The 14630-nt window shown below is 45.9% G+C and overlaps 1 protein-coding gene across 1 annotated transcript; it reads right to left on the reverse strand.

Moving 5' to 3' along the window:
- Positions 1 to 11653: 11653 nt before the first annotated feature.
- On the reverse strand, positions 11654 to 12563 carry LOC136538175 (zinc-finger homeodomain protein 11-like). Its single transcript, XM_066530154.1, has one exon. The coding sequence runs from the start codon at positions 12505 to 12507 to the stop codon at positions 11806 to 11808; it is 702 nt and encodes a 233-aa protein (XP_066386251.1). The 5' UTR covers positions 12508 to 12563; the 3' UTR covers positions 11654 to 11805.
- Positions 12564 to 14630: the final 2067 nt, after the last annotated feature.

A 14630-nucleotide genomic window follows, 5' to 3' on the forward strand; every position in this document is an offset into this window, starting at 1 on the left:
CCATCGCCGAGGTCCCCGACACCGTCTACGGGCTCGCGCTCTGCCGCGGCGACGCCGACTCCTCCTCCTGCAGGGCCTGCATCCCCACCGTCTTCTACGCCTCCTGCCTCGTCCGCTACTCCGACCAGAACTTCCTCTCTATACCCTTCGCCACCGCCTCCCACCTCTCTCAATCAGCGCTGCCCCTTCGCCACCCGCGCCCAGCCTAGAGGCGACGACGACGCCTCCATTCCCATCTCGTCGGGCTACTGGGCCGGCACGACCTGCTAAGACGCTCGGGCTTTTCAGGCCGACCCGACCCAAAAAATGGCCCGACAGGCCGTGCCTAGGCCGTTGGCCAGGCCCGGCGCCCGGTTCGGCCCGGCCCGAGAGGCACGGCGTGCCATGCCGGCACTACCACCTACGGGCCGTGCTTGTCCCAGGCCCGTGCCGGGCCGGGTCGGGCTAGCCCGTTGGCCAGCTATAGTGCTGTCCGTATACATCATGTTTTTTCGCTGCAGAGTAGTAGCGGATCTCAGTCCTCTATGGAGCTCTCTCAGTGTGACACGGGGGTTGCTGATGCTGATTTGTTGTGAGAGAAAAACAATATTATTTTATTAAAACGATACGGCTGATAAGTTCAAACAAACATAGCCATGTCATGTCAATAGGCTGCAGGAGACAGCAAAGGCGCGATGTACCCGAGACCCTCTTTATGTCTCCGTCCAAGGTGTGTGCGCCCGTCACATGTTTTTGAGCTTAATGGCTATGTAGATGTAGACTTTCAGGAGTATTGCACCTAAAAGTGCATGCGAGTGACAAAAAAAGAAGCACCGTTCTGTAAAAATGGTAGAAGTCACTACTGCAGAAACCATTTTTAGAGGCGGCTCGTAACTCTTTGTAGGGGTGGTTTGGCCATCCGCCCCTACCGAACCGTCTCTACAAATTATGCATTTGTAGGGGTGGTTCTCAGACCGCCCCTATAAATCGATTTGTAGGGGCGGCTGCAGTACTAATCGCCCTTATAATACCTGTTTGTAGGGGCGGTTCAATCTAGAACTGCCCCAACAGTACGTTTTCTCGTAAAAAAATTCAAATTTACAATTCAAATTCAACCAGAACACTGTTTGTTTTTCACGTATTCCATCCAGCGATCGCGTTGCCGAACGGCCCACGACCAATGTTCCAAACCACGTTCGCGTTGCCGAACACCCAGCGACCAACGTTCTGAACCGCGTTCGCGTTGCTGAACGCCCCGCGACCAGCGTTCCGAACCCCTTAGACTACAAGCACAAGAGTATTATATAAACTACAATTACAAGTCCAATTCACAAGAATATATACAATCCATCATTAAATATACAAATTCCATACACATTGTTATCAACGTCCTAGAACTAGCCTTTCAGTCTCACGAATGTGTTGGTACTGAGAATTTCTACCTAAGTCAGACTCTCGGTTATGGTAGGCGCATTTGACGTGTATAATCTGGTCCAATATGAAGTTGCAAAGGTCGCCGACGAGCTCTAAGAGTTGGTCATCCTTGTATGGGTCTTTTTTTATTCCTTTCTCTTCTTTCCACTACAAGAGAACAAGTTTTGGTTTAGTATTTTATACCATGTACGAAGTTTTTATACTACGGGTGAAGAGGTTCAAACTTACCCTTAAGGGGTGTCTCCTGTAGACACCGGTGTTACTCATCATAGAACATATATAGTATCTACAATGTATACTCCCAGGCTTCTGCTTAGGGCACTGTGTGTTTTGTATATGAAAATGTTAAGTAATGCTTTTGACAACCATGTAATGGAGTACTGAAGAAGTAAGTTATACTTACCGCACATAGTGTTTTTATAGCCAGCTTTTCCTTTCTTGCTGGATCATGCCTTCCATGATGATTAGTGACATAGAACCTAAATGCCATGTTCGAATTATTTTAGCAAATACAACTTGTTAGTATTCAAAAGTGAACGTTACAAGTATGTATACAAACATATAAGCTAATGAGGATTGTCGATATGTATACGTCTTGAGAATCGATATAAAGTCTTTGTATGTCACCAGGTCCCTATCTATTGAATCAAAGACATATGCCATACTCCTCCCGACATCGACAGCTATGCAAATCCAGTGGTTGCTGCATGGATTTAATCATAGAACTAGATAAGCTCTTTTGCATCGAATAAAATATATCGAACAAAGCTTTAAGTATAGAGTTGAACTTACTTGAAGTTGTATGGTAGCCATATAGTAGAGTGTTGTTGGAGAGTTTTGAAAGCCAGGGCAATGTATGCCGCAACCTTAAGGGACTCTTCCCTTAGTTTCGTCGTACGGATGTGCTCTTTCTCCCGAAGAGTCTTTACCGTAGCTAGCTCTTTGGCATTTAGTTTTCACTGTTTAGGGTAATTAAAATTTATTTGGGCTATAGCTTGAGGGTCTAGATACCTGGCTTTCACACTTGGCATTTGTTTGCACTTGCATTCTACAAATCACGGCGTGGGTTAGTTACAACAAAATTCAAAGATTACATTCATATCATATCAGGAGGACAAGGACTTACAGGCACCACGTGCGAATTAGATTCATCTCCATTTCTCCCATGTGAAAGCATGTGTGCATGTCATTGAAGTCAAAGACAATTTTCCCGGCTGGGCTTCCAAATGTGCCGGTGGGGAAGCATGCTTGTATGATGTCTATGCTCATTAGGAGAACACGCAAGTACCAATCATGGAACCTTCTCATTCCAAGTGGTAGGCGCTGGATGTCCTGGTTTGGTAGGAAGGGCTTGCCTCTTTCATATGTTTTCGGGCAATCCTTTGACCATTTGATGGCATCAACATTTGGATACTGCTTTGCAATTTGGTGGAGTTTGCTAGTGACGGCCTCCTCAGAATCTCATGATGGGACTTTTTTAACTTGGTTCTCAGGCTTGAACTGGTCATGGAAATACCACTTGGACACCGACGAGACGTTTTTCATCGGAACATAAACTGGCTTTATGGTGATTGGATGCTTCTTTCGAAGTTCCCATTTAGGCACGTCCTCATCTTCTTGTGCATCACCTTCTTCAGGAGGCACTCGTTGTTCATGTATCGGTTGTGCTTGTTGAGAAGACTGTGGCATCTCATCATGCACTTGCTCGGTACGAGCTGGAGAAAGTTGTGGCATCTCATCAGGCACATGCTCGCTAGGAGGCAGGGAAGAATGTGGCATCTCAGGAATGTGGTGGTCATAAGACGGTGAAAATATCTCCTAGACCTCAACAACTTGCTCCAAATTTGGGAGAGGGGGAGGCGGCGCAGAAGCAGTCAATATAATGTTTCGTTTGTGCCAGAGGATGAACTGCCCCATAACGTCTCCAAGTAACACCAGACCCTTGGGAGTTGCATAGTCTATCCTCCACTGCATGAACTCGGGCTTCATGGTATGCACCTCAACCCTAGTGTAGTTTGGCGGTATCTTATTATTGTGGTGTAAGCCACCGGGAGGATGTGCCACACCCATTGCTACCTCCATCACAGTGTTCTGCCGGCCGCTAAGAAACACCAAGGTGCAACTAGTTGGTTCCCGTATACAATCGACGGGGGTTGTGGCTGTAGTGGAACCTTGGCTGCTAGGAACTTTCGGAGGGTTGCCAACTAATGCCAGTTCTTTCGGTGGCGTCATTAATATCCGTGGCTCCGTAGACAGTCCTTGCTCCTCCAGCACCTTCGCAACTAGAGCCTTTACTTGAAGCTCAAGATTAGTCTCCTGGTCTCTGCCATGTTTCTTGTATATGTGACTGTCCTCTTCGAATCCTTGCTTCTAGGTTGTCCTTTTCCCTAGCCCCCTGGTGCGGCCTGTGTGCTCCTTGTTTCCCAAGCCAAGGCTAAGCTCATCCCTCTCTCTGAAAGGATTGAATGAGCCCTTCTCCTTATCTTCAGCATATTTCAGTATCCTTGATACTACCTCTTGGGTCTCTAGCTTATCAAACTTAAGATTACCGCCAGATGATTCTATACTCCTCGCATATATCCAATTCCTTGAGCGTACCTTCAAATTCATCACATCGATATTTCCAACAGCTGCGGCCTCTTCGTCCATCTTCCTAAACCGCTTTTCCTTGGCATAGTAGCCACCAGGGCCTAGATGATGGTGGTGTTTGTTCCTCTTCGCCAGCTTGGTGTTATGGACACTGAGCTCCAATGCCTCCGGTGAAGTCTTTTGAGCCACGAGCTCCTCCCATTGACTAGGAGTTATTTTATCAAACTCGTTGAAGGGAGTTAATCCCTTTTGGATATACTTCGTGTTGAGCTCCGACCTCCAACATCAGAATGACTCTCCCATAATCCTGAAAGTATTTTTTACCAGCTCTTGCTTACCCTCTGAAAATCTAAAATTGAGCTTCAGCTGCCTATCCCATAGTTCATTCTTTTTGTTCTCTGATACCTCTTTCCAGTTAGGGATTGCTGGGTTCAATTTATCTCTTACTAGGGCCCCGATTGCATTACTGAATCATCCTCTTAATTCCTTCAGCTCAAGGATCTTCCCTGCTGACCCAACCTTTATTATCACATAGCATGCCTTATCTAGATATAGATTTTCTTTTCTATCTCCTCATTTCCTCTTAGGCTTGGTAATCGTGGTTGTGTCTTGAGGTTGTGGAGCAGAGGCATCGTGATCCGTCTCTGTGGTTGTTGCCTCTGCTCTCCTTTCCTCTACTCCGTCTTGTCCAGCGAGATGTCGCGGATGTCGACATCGTCTTTTCCAAGTTTTAGGAGAGACTTGTATATACGACAGGTCAAAGTGTTAGCAGAGGTAACACAGCCAAAGCTTTAGCAAAATTTACAAGCTAAGGCTTTTTGTTCTCATGGCAATATATCTTTGGGTAGGTTCTTTTCTACAACACTGATCTTCTTAGGAAAGTCTGTGAATACCAGTATCTCATCGTAGTTATTGTAAGCTTCAACATTGTCCACGCCATCAACTCCAATAATGTGCTGTTTCCCGAAGGCAACCACGTGCTTTGTCTTCTTTTTCGGGGGGAGGTTACTTTGTGGGTCAGACATATAGAAAACTTGTACGACACGTGAAGCGAGCACTCAAGGGTCATCTTGGTAGCCTAGATTCTCGAGGTCTAGGACTCTTAATCCGATCTTGTTCAGTTGGTGTTGTTTGATCCAGCGGCATCGAAATAGGGCCATCGTTATATCCCTTCCATAGTCAAGTTCCCATATCTCTTCAATGATGCCAAAGTATTGGATCTTTCATCCTAATCCATCGAGAGCCTCTATTCGAACGCCGCTGTTTTGGTTCACATATTTACTATCCTTTGCGTGGGTATAGTACATATACCTATTGATGTCATAAGCATTCCAAGATGTCACTTGTCTCAATGGCCCCTCCGCCAACCTACTAATGGTAATAGAGTCTATGGTTTCTCTAGGTGGTATGTTTTGGTCCTTCAACCATGTAGTTAATTGTTGCTTGTGTTGTTTCATGACCCAATCATCCGAACGGCCATTTCTCTCCGCCATAATGATAGCCAAGTGTTCATCAATGTATGGTTGCATCAGTTGTGTACTCTGCAAGACACTGTAATGCTTCTAACTCACCTCTTTGTAATCATGGTTGATGAACACTTTTCTACCACTGGTGCCCTTCCTAGCCAGCCTACCCTTGTGACGAGAATCAGGTTTACCAATCTCTTTCTGTACTTTTAGGTACTCTTGACAGCACTCAATGACTTCTTCAGTACTGTAACCCTCTATCATGGAGCCCTCTGGGTATGCTCGATTATGCACGTATTAACTTAGAATCGATATGAACCGCTCGTAGTTCCACATTTCATGCAAGTAGCAAGGGCCCAACGCCTGTATCTGATGAACCATGTGAATCATGAGATGTGGCATTATATAAAAAAAGTAGGAGGTAAACACATCTCCAGTTGGTTTTGTGTCTCCACCACAAATTCATGTAGGTCACTCAGCTCTTGCTTGCCAATCGTCTTCTGTGAGATCTTCGAAAAGAAGTAGCACATGCGGGTGATGGCCATTTTCAAGAACTCAGGCTTTATAGCCCTGATTGCAATAGGTAGAAACACTGTCAGCATCACATGGCAATCATGAGCCTTGTAGTGTGTTATTGACAAGTCCTTCATCGACACTAGCTTCTTCACATTTGCCAAAAACCCAGTCGGAACTTTGATCCCCCTCAGGAAAGTGCATATAGCTCTCTTCTCGTCTGGTGTTAGGTTGAAGCACGCCGCGGGCAGAGTGTATTTTCCATTAGCCTCAGGTACCGAGTGAAGCTATGGCATCACGTTTAGCTGCACCATGTCTTTCCGCGCTTTCAGACCATCCTTTGACTTGTCTGTGTCCATCAAGGTAGCAATGAGACTCTCAAAGACATTCTTTTGCACGTGCATAGCATCAATGGCATGGGGGGCCTCCAAGTCTGGCCAATAAGGCAGATACTGAAAGAAGATCGATTGTTTCTTGAAAGGTACGCCTTCGACAGGAGGTGTGCTTCTATCTCTGTTTGTCCCATCCAGATTCTTCTTTCCATAGACGACGCGTATGTTTTTCACCATTCTGTACACGTGTTATCTGTTATGACGTCTCTCCGGAGGGGGTTCAATCTCTGGGGCGTTGTCATAAAATCTAAAGAACAATTTACTGTGGTACTTGTGACTTGTCTTTAAGAAGCGTCGGTTTCTTAGGTAAATTATCTTCTTAGATGCATCCAGGTACACCCATGTAGTACCATCCAAGCAAACTAAGCATCCCATCTTCCCTTTGATCTGTCCAGACAAAACAAACAGCGTGGGGTAATCATTGGTAGTAACAAATATTATTGCTCTACATATGAAGTCCTCCTTTCGGAACGCATCGTACATCTGCTCCCCATACCTCCATAGCCTCTCTATTTCTTGCATCAAAGGCTCGAGGAACATGTCTATATCAATGCCTGGTTGTTTAGGGCCAGAAATAAGAATAGTGAGGAGAAGGTACTTTCTCTTCTGACACAACCATGTTGGGATGTTGTACATGATCAAGATCACTGGCCATATGCTGTGGTCGCTCATCCTCTCATTGAAGGGATTCATTCCATCGGTGCTCAAGCCAAACCGTACATTCCTTAGGTCATCGCTGAATTCTTTATGATTCTCATCAAACCTTTACCATTGACTATAATCAGCCGGGTGTGCAATCTTATCATCATCCACCTTGCGCTCATCATCCCACCATGTCATGAGTGTGGCTTCTTTAGGGTTTAGGAACATACGTCTCAAGCGATCGGTCACTGGCAGGTACCACATTACCAAGGTAGGAATTCTTCTCTGGTTTGCATCATTGCCTAATCGAGTGTCCTTTGGGGGCTGAGATTCTTGTACCACCTTTTTTGTACCCTTTTTATTCCTTTTTTTCCCCGTGGAGGCTTCGTCCCCACCGTAAAGGTCATTGTCCTTGTACCGGCTGGCCTCACACCGGGGACATTTATCCAGTGACTTGAACGTTTTGCCACAAAAAAGTATACAATGGTTGGGGCATGCATGGATTTTTTTCAACCCCCATTGTCAATGGACTTATGACCTTCTTCGCTTGGTATGTGTTGGCGGAAACTGAGTTTGGTTGTGGCAGCACCCATGACAGGAGATGCAATAGATCATTGAAACTACAATCTGACCAGCCGTACTTAGACTTCAAGATGAGCAGCTCAAGCACAAAATGTAGCAATGTCCAATGTGTTGGACAACCATTTTCAACACCATACACAGTCTCCTTTGATGCTTTTGTCACCCTTTCCAAATTTTCTAGACCTTTCGGGCTATTTAGTAAAATCTCTAGTCCAAAGGCTCGAATCATGTCCTCCAAATCATCTTTATCCCCGACACGTGATCCACCATCATTATTGGCACCACCTTTGTCGTTACCATCCCAACCACCAGCATCACCACCTTGTTCATTGCCAAACTCAAAATCCATTCGTGCATCAAGCTCTGCTGAATATTGGGACATGGATTCTATGGTTTCGTTGTCGTATTCCTCCTTATCCTCGTCGTTAACAATAACCGTTTCACCATAATGAATCCACACTGTGTAGTCCTCAACAAATCCTCGTATAATCAAATGTGATCTGATGATAGTCACATCTGTCCATGCCATACGGTTCTTGCAATCTTTATAGTGACAAATAATTGTATCCTTATTCTCTTTCAATGTCGTTGCATGCTTCTTTGCGGCTTCAATAAATTTATCCACCTCTTCACAGAAACCTGCCTTGAACCTTAACGAACCATATATCCAAGAGTTTCTGTACTCTATCTTTTACAACAACAACAAAACAAACATTAAAGGACTAGTTATTCATATATATATAAAAATAAATCAAATTAATAATTACTTGAGAATAATTGTATATACTTCAGATACATATGAATATAAATCTAATATAATTACATAAAGCATACAAACATACCATGGTAGAGGAAAATTAATTAATGGTCTATTTATCCATAAATAATTAAAATACATATTTATTGATTACAATAAACAATTTCAAATACAACAATTAGCAACAATTATACTTTACCCAATATCTTTCATACAAACCCTAGTCTAATTTTATCAAACATAAATTTACAAAAATAAAATTAATAAAAAAACCAAACCCTAGATCTAGATCTACATGCACATGAAACATGCATAAAACTAACTAATTGTTCACTAAAATCAAGAAATATGGACCAAATAAGGGTATGATCTTGTTCCCCTCCCTAATTTACCCTAATACATTTAAAACTTGGGTCTAATTTGCTTCATAAGTAGCTCAAGCACCATAGAAGAGAGAGAAACAAAACTTTAATTACTCACTAACCAACCATTAAAACTTCAAAAAAAGTATGGAGTAGCATTTTCTTACCTTCTACAACCTCTCCACCAAAGAATTTGAGACCAAAACCTTCCCCCTTAGTAGAGCAATTTTTGAGAGGTGCTCAAGGCCTCCCCGCCTTTCTTTTACGGGTTGAAGTGAGTGACCCGAGGAGAAAGAAGGTGCTGCAGTTGTGCTTTATGTGGATCATTTGTAGGGGCGGCTGGTGATTGAGCCGCCTCTACAAATAGAAACGCCGGGGGCAGCTGGTGAGTGAGCCGCCCCTACAAATCAGACCCATTTGTAGGGGCGGCTCGTATTACCAGCCGCCCCTGTTGTTCTATTTGTAGGGGCGGCTGATGTCTGGACTCCCGAGCACGCCACTGTAGGGACGGCTCCATCACCAGCCGCCCCTACAAAAAATTTGTCCCGTTGCTAAAAATCGTTTTTTTTACGTAGTGAGTGCATAGGTTGTAATGAGTGATGAGTTCCATTTCATTAGTTAAAAAATGACATGATATCTCAGCGTCAATTGCACGAACACAACAACGTAATTGACCTTCAGTAAAGTGAGAAATATATTGCATTGCACAGATTTCTTGAATTTAAACCTTACATTGCATGGGTTGTGCTCTAAAGGGATTGTTTGGTTCCACCTCAGATGAGGTCGCCTAACACCAGCAACAGTCCTGACCGTCCACTAGGTTGCGATGGCTGCCTAGGCATGAACATGTCTAGGAAGATAGCATCCAAACAACCTCTAAGTCGTTTAGGCACCATAATTTTCTACCTCATAGTTCATGTTACTGTGTAGATCATACCGTTATTTGCGCGTGTGTGGTTAAACTGTAATTAATGTAAGACTAAGACCTCACTCGATGCTCATTCATGATAACATATGGATGGCGTTAAAAAAAAAGAAAAAGAAAAATCTCCACGCTAGGGTTTTGTTACCTTTTATGTAGTTCTTTGTGTCCACTTAATTTTTATAGTTATTTTGGATAGAGAGATAACCGCATAACTAATTAAAACATACTAAAAAATGACACAGCAAAAGTACAACCGTAGAAGCATATAAGTCGTCTCTGAGGGACTGAAAAATGTGGGTTAGCAAATGTGCCAACACACATGAGAAGTAGCAGTTTGAGATGTACTCCATCCAGTGGCGGACTCAGGATTTTAGAGTAGGGTATGCCCATGGCAAGAAAATATTTGGATGAACAACCTAAAAAGTTCACAAGAGCCAAGACATTTGAATTTTGATTACCTCTGAACATAGCAAAGGCCAAAGGGATTTGAATTTTGATTACCTCTGAACGAAAAAATCAAATCGAGGTACTGGAGCAGTCGGGCTCGCCGGCTCCTGCGGCTCGGGTCGTGCCGAGCGAGCAGCTCTGGCTCCACAGCTGCCGGGGGGAGCGGGGCGGTAGGGGGGGGGGGACGGGGGGCGCCGGCGCCGCGAGCGGCCGCGCGGGCGGGCGGCCTAGCGGCGTCGCGGCGCGATTCCGCGTCCGTCGAACTCGAACGTTCCAAGCTGCTGGCTGCCCTACCCCTACGGCAGCCTCCTGATGGGTTTGGGGAGTGGGGAATTGGAGATTAGGGAGTGGGAAGGCCAGATGGGCCATTGGGCCGTCCGGTTAGGTGTGGCATGTGGGCTGCTTTTCAGTTAGATGCGAATTACAGGCAGAAAATAGTGAAGAGTCACAATTTTGAGACCTTAACTATATTGTACATGTATATACCTCTAAGAACTACTAAAATTTTTCCCAAAAATATTGGGTATGCCCGGGAATACCCGGGCACAACTGTAGGTCCGCCCATGACTCCATCTGTTTCAAATTATACAATATTTTGTTTGTCTTAGATGTATTGTTTTCTTGTGTATCTAGACATATTGTATATCTAAGTGCATAAAAAAATATTGTATCTAGAAAAAATCAAAATGTCTTATAATTAGAATGGAGGGAATATAAACTATTTGAAACGTTTAAAAAAACAATGTAACTACGATGGATTTATGTTAAAAATATATATACATCTATTGAATGGTATAGGTATACATCTACTCCCTCCGTCCCATATTAGTTGACGTTTTTAGACTCTTTGATTGTGACCAGTGCAGAAGGTGAAAGACTAAAATGCCCCTCAAAATGTAGAGATGGTGATGTATTTTGAAAAAAAGAAGGGTATAATGGGAGAAGAGAAAGATGCATTGGGAAGTGAGAATGATAATTTTTTGAGACAAAATTTGAATGCTATTATGTATTTTGGGATGGAGAGAGTACACCCTCAACCAACCGTGTGTACAACATTTCCAAGAAAATGGTCCTCTTTAGTTTCTATTTGTCATAATTCTTTCAGTCAGCACCTCTTCAGTTTTCCTGAAAATTGTATACATGCTTGTATGTACTGATGTAAATATGTTAGGTATGATTAGTTCACTTGGTATGGCATCCTCACCTGTTGTTCCCGGCTACATGTTTCTGTCTTCTTGTTGGTGCACATTGAATTTTATGTAGCAATCTAGTGTGTTTGGAGTAAACATAAATGCAACTTATAATGATATTTATACAAAGTCATTTTGATCCATTAATAGTGGTTACTGATGAAGCCGAGAAACTAACCCCCTTCTGAGGTGAGTTCATGTAAACCTCCAAGCAGTTGTTGCATGCATGTACTGAACGGGGATTTTGTAGTGAGTTCATTAAAGCACCCAGTTCAAGTTTGTCACACCGAACTTAAATTTCATGGCGATAGTTAGCAAGAAGGCAAGAGATCACGAACATATCAATGACTGAATGATCAAATGACACAGCATTAATTAGCAGAGCCGTGATAACAATGAGTATCTCATCATCAAGCATCAACAATTAATCATCAACTCATCGAAGCAAAATCACCCAAAGGAATTAGCAGCAAAAGGAGGTGTTAATCATCGATCGCCGCCAGGGCGAGGCCATACGCCATTGCCGCCTACATGCACATCTCGCTGCCCCTCACCTCCTCCTCGTCCTCGATATCGGCGCCCATCGCCGGAGACATGCTCCCGCCTCCTCCAACAACGCCACCGCCGCCGCCGCCGCCGCCACGCGTCGTGGACGACGAAGTCTGCGCGGCTCCACCGACGCCCGCGCCCCCGCTGCCGCCACCACCAGCCTTGTGGTTGTGCATCCATACCTTGAAGACCTGCCTGGTGACCCCGATCTCCCGGCAGAAGCGGCCCACCTCGTCGTCCCCCGGCGCGCGGCCGGGCTCCCGCTTGGGCATCCGCCAGCCGAGCCGCTCCGCGAACCGCGCCATGCGCTCCTTCTGCTCCTCCGTGAACTTGGTCCGCGTCCGGCGCCTGCTGCCCCCGGCGCCGCCGGCGTCACCGCCCATGCCGGCCGCGGTAATCGCCATGTGGTGCATGCCGTAGCCCGGGGACACGCCGTGGGAGGGCAGCATTGCGCCGTGCGCGCCGCCGCCGTGCGCCCCCGCCGCGGCGTCCAGGAACGCCTTCCGGTGGAAGTTGCGGTGGCAGCCGCAGGCGGCGCAGAGCATCGCTGCGGGCTGGCCGTCGTCGGGGGTGTACTCGCAGCATCCGTCGGAAGCGTATGTCCCGAGCTTCGCCGCGTGGTTGCGCATGCACTCCCGGTACACCTCCCGCGGCCGCTCCTGGTGCTGTTGCTGATCCATTGTGCGCCGGCCGGCTCTCCTCCTCTCCTCTCCGCTAGCCTAACCTCTTGCCTTCTCTTCTCTTCTCTTCTTGTTGCTTCTTCTGCTCTCCCTCTCCCTCTCTCTCTAGCTAGCTACTAAGACTAGTCTACTATAGGCATGTGGCTCTTTGAGCAGCAGCTGTGTTGTGTGCATGCTACGTGGGAGGTCGAGAGGAGAGAGATCTAAGCTCACGGCTCTTCCAAAATGGCTTCACCGGTTAAGTGAAAGTCGACGAAGTCAAAGCCGATGAAGCCAGAAAAACTGGTTTTTTTCGGCTTCTAGTTCATTTTAACCCTGGCTTACAAAACAGCTTCACGCTACAGTGCCTCGATTTACGTAAAATAGATGAAGCCGAAACCGACATAAGCCGTGCCAAAGAGGCCCCGTATGCCAGTGCCGGGGATATATGAGCTGTAAACATCTTTCAGTTCCTTGCTGGGATGCAGATCAAACGCCTAGTATGATGATGATTATTATTACGAGGAGGCACGGAAGACCGCAGCAATCTGGGTGATGAGATGTGTACGTACAGTTGTGGGTTGGCAGTTTGGGGCACGTCAGGATTCGTATGGCTGTTCTTGAGATCTTTGTAATCTGGGGCTGGGGCTGTGGTTCAGGACCAGAGCACAGGCGAGCAACAAGCAGCACAAGCCAAGTACTACTGGTTGACTTTCCTATATGGCTTTTCTTTGAAGGGGAGGAGAGCTGGTAGTAGGTGCAATGGTCCTGATAAGTGAGCCATATCTTTCGAGATCTACTGCATCTTCGGTTCCAGGACTAAGAGCAACTCCAAGAGCGTAGGTAAATTTGGATAGGTAAACCGGCTCTCCAAAACAACTTAGCTTGTCAAAGTATGAAAGTTCTGCAGCAGCTTTTCTAAAACCAGCTCGCTATTTGTTTTCTAACCTGTCGCTAAGTCATCAGGCCTACATTGAAGTGCAACGGCATCACTTTGGAGCACACCGTCGAACACCTTCATGGCATGCCTTGCTTCTCGTCGAAGCGTCATGCCTCACTGCCAGAATAGGCCGCCGCCGCAGTGTGCTTGTGCGGGTCGAGCATGAGCAGATCGATGACGTTTGTGTTCGCGACGGCGATAGCTCCATGTTTGCGACGCCATCTGCCTCCAGCTTCTCTACGCCACTACGGACGAGATGGCCGGCCGTCGAGCACCTCGTCACAGACCATCTTCCAAAGCCTGAGGCCTGAGCTAAAACGTTGCGGAAGCACCAGAGCTCCACTCGAACATGTGCACTTCCTTGGGACCGTGTTGCTTGGCGGCAGCTGATGTAGTACGCACTGCTTGCTCGTCGAAGCTCGACGTGGCCACGGAGTCGATTGTGGGGTGCAAAGAAAAGAGATCCGCCGCCCCGACATGCGCACGGGCGCGCTATGCAGCAGCGCGGCGCCGGCGGCACCGAGATGAAGTCAGCATGTGCGAAGCTAGATGCCTGGATCCCTAGGGGTGGCGTTCCGTGACGATGAAGAGGTGCATCCTGTCCTGCCCATCTGCCCATTTGGCAAGCGAGGGACGCTGGCTATCTATGACGAGCGAGACTCAAGGAATAGCTCGTGGCTATTTTTACAAAGCGAGATAGATAATCTGTTGGAGGCTTGTTTTACACTAAATTAACTAAATAGGACTATACATGACCGGATGACAAGTCTCTTGCAGTTGCTCTAAAACAACGCGTCTAAGCTTGCGATGCGTGCACAAGCACAACATTCGCTTTCTTTCCTCTTAATGAAAAACAGGCACCATGAGTTTGTTCGCGAAAAAAGCACAACCTTTGCTTTCGTATATTGTCAAATTTGGACCTGATCGAACTTGCTATGATTTGTTCAAACAATTAGCCATACTAGATGCCAGGAATGGCATCACAGAGACACCCGTCGAACGAAATCTTTCCTTTGCTATTTATCTCTATATACAACACATGGGATCTATCACGGTTAATGTACGTGTTATACTCTCACTTGCTAACCTTGGTCCTTGCACAATAACAACATATAGACCTACATGCTGGCGTGCATATTAGCTGTCATTTTTTGTGCCTAATTACCGAACTGAATTAATGTGGATGGACTTATTATATCTTAGT

This window comes from Miscanthus floridulus, chromosome 2, assembly GCF_019320115.1.
Source record: "Miscanthus floridulus cultivar M001 chromosome 2, ASM1932011v1, whole genome shotgun sequence".
Taxonomy (NCBI): Eukaryota; Viridiplantae; Streptophyta; class Magnoliopsida; order Poales; family Poaceae; genus Miscanthus; species Miscanthus floridulus.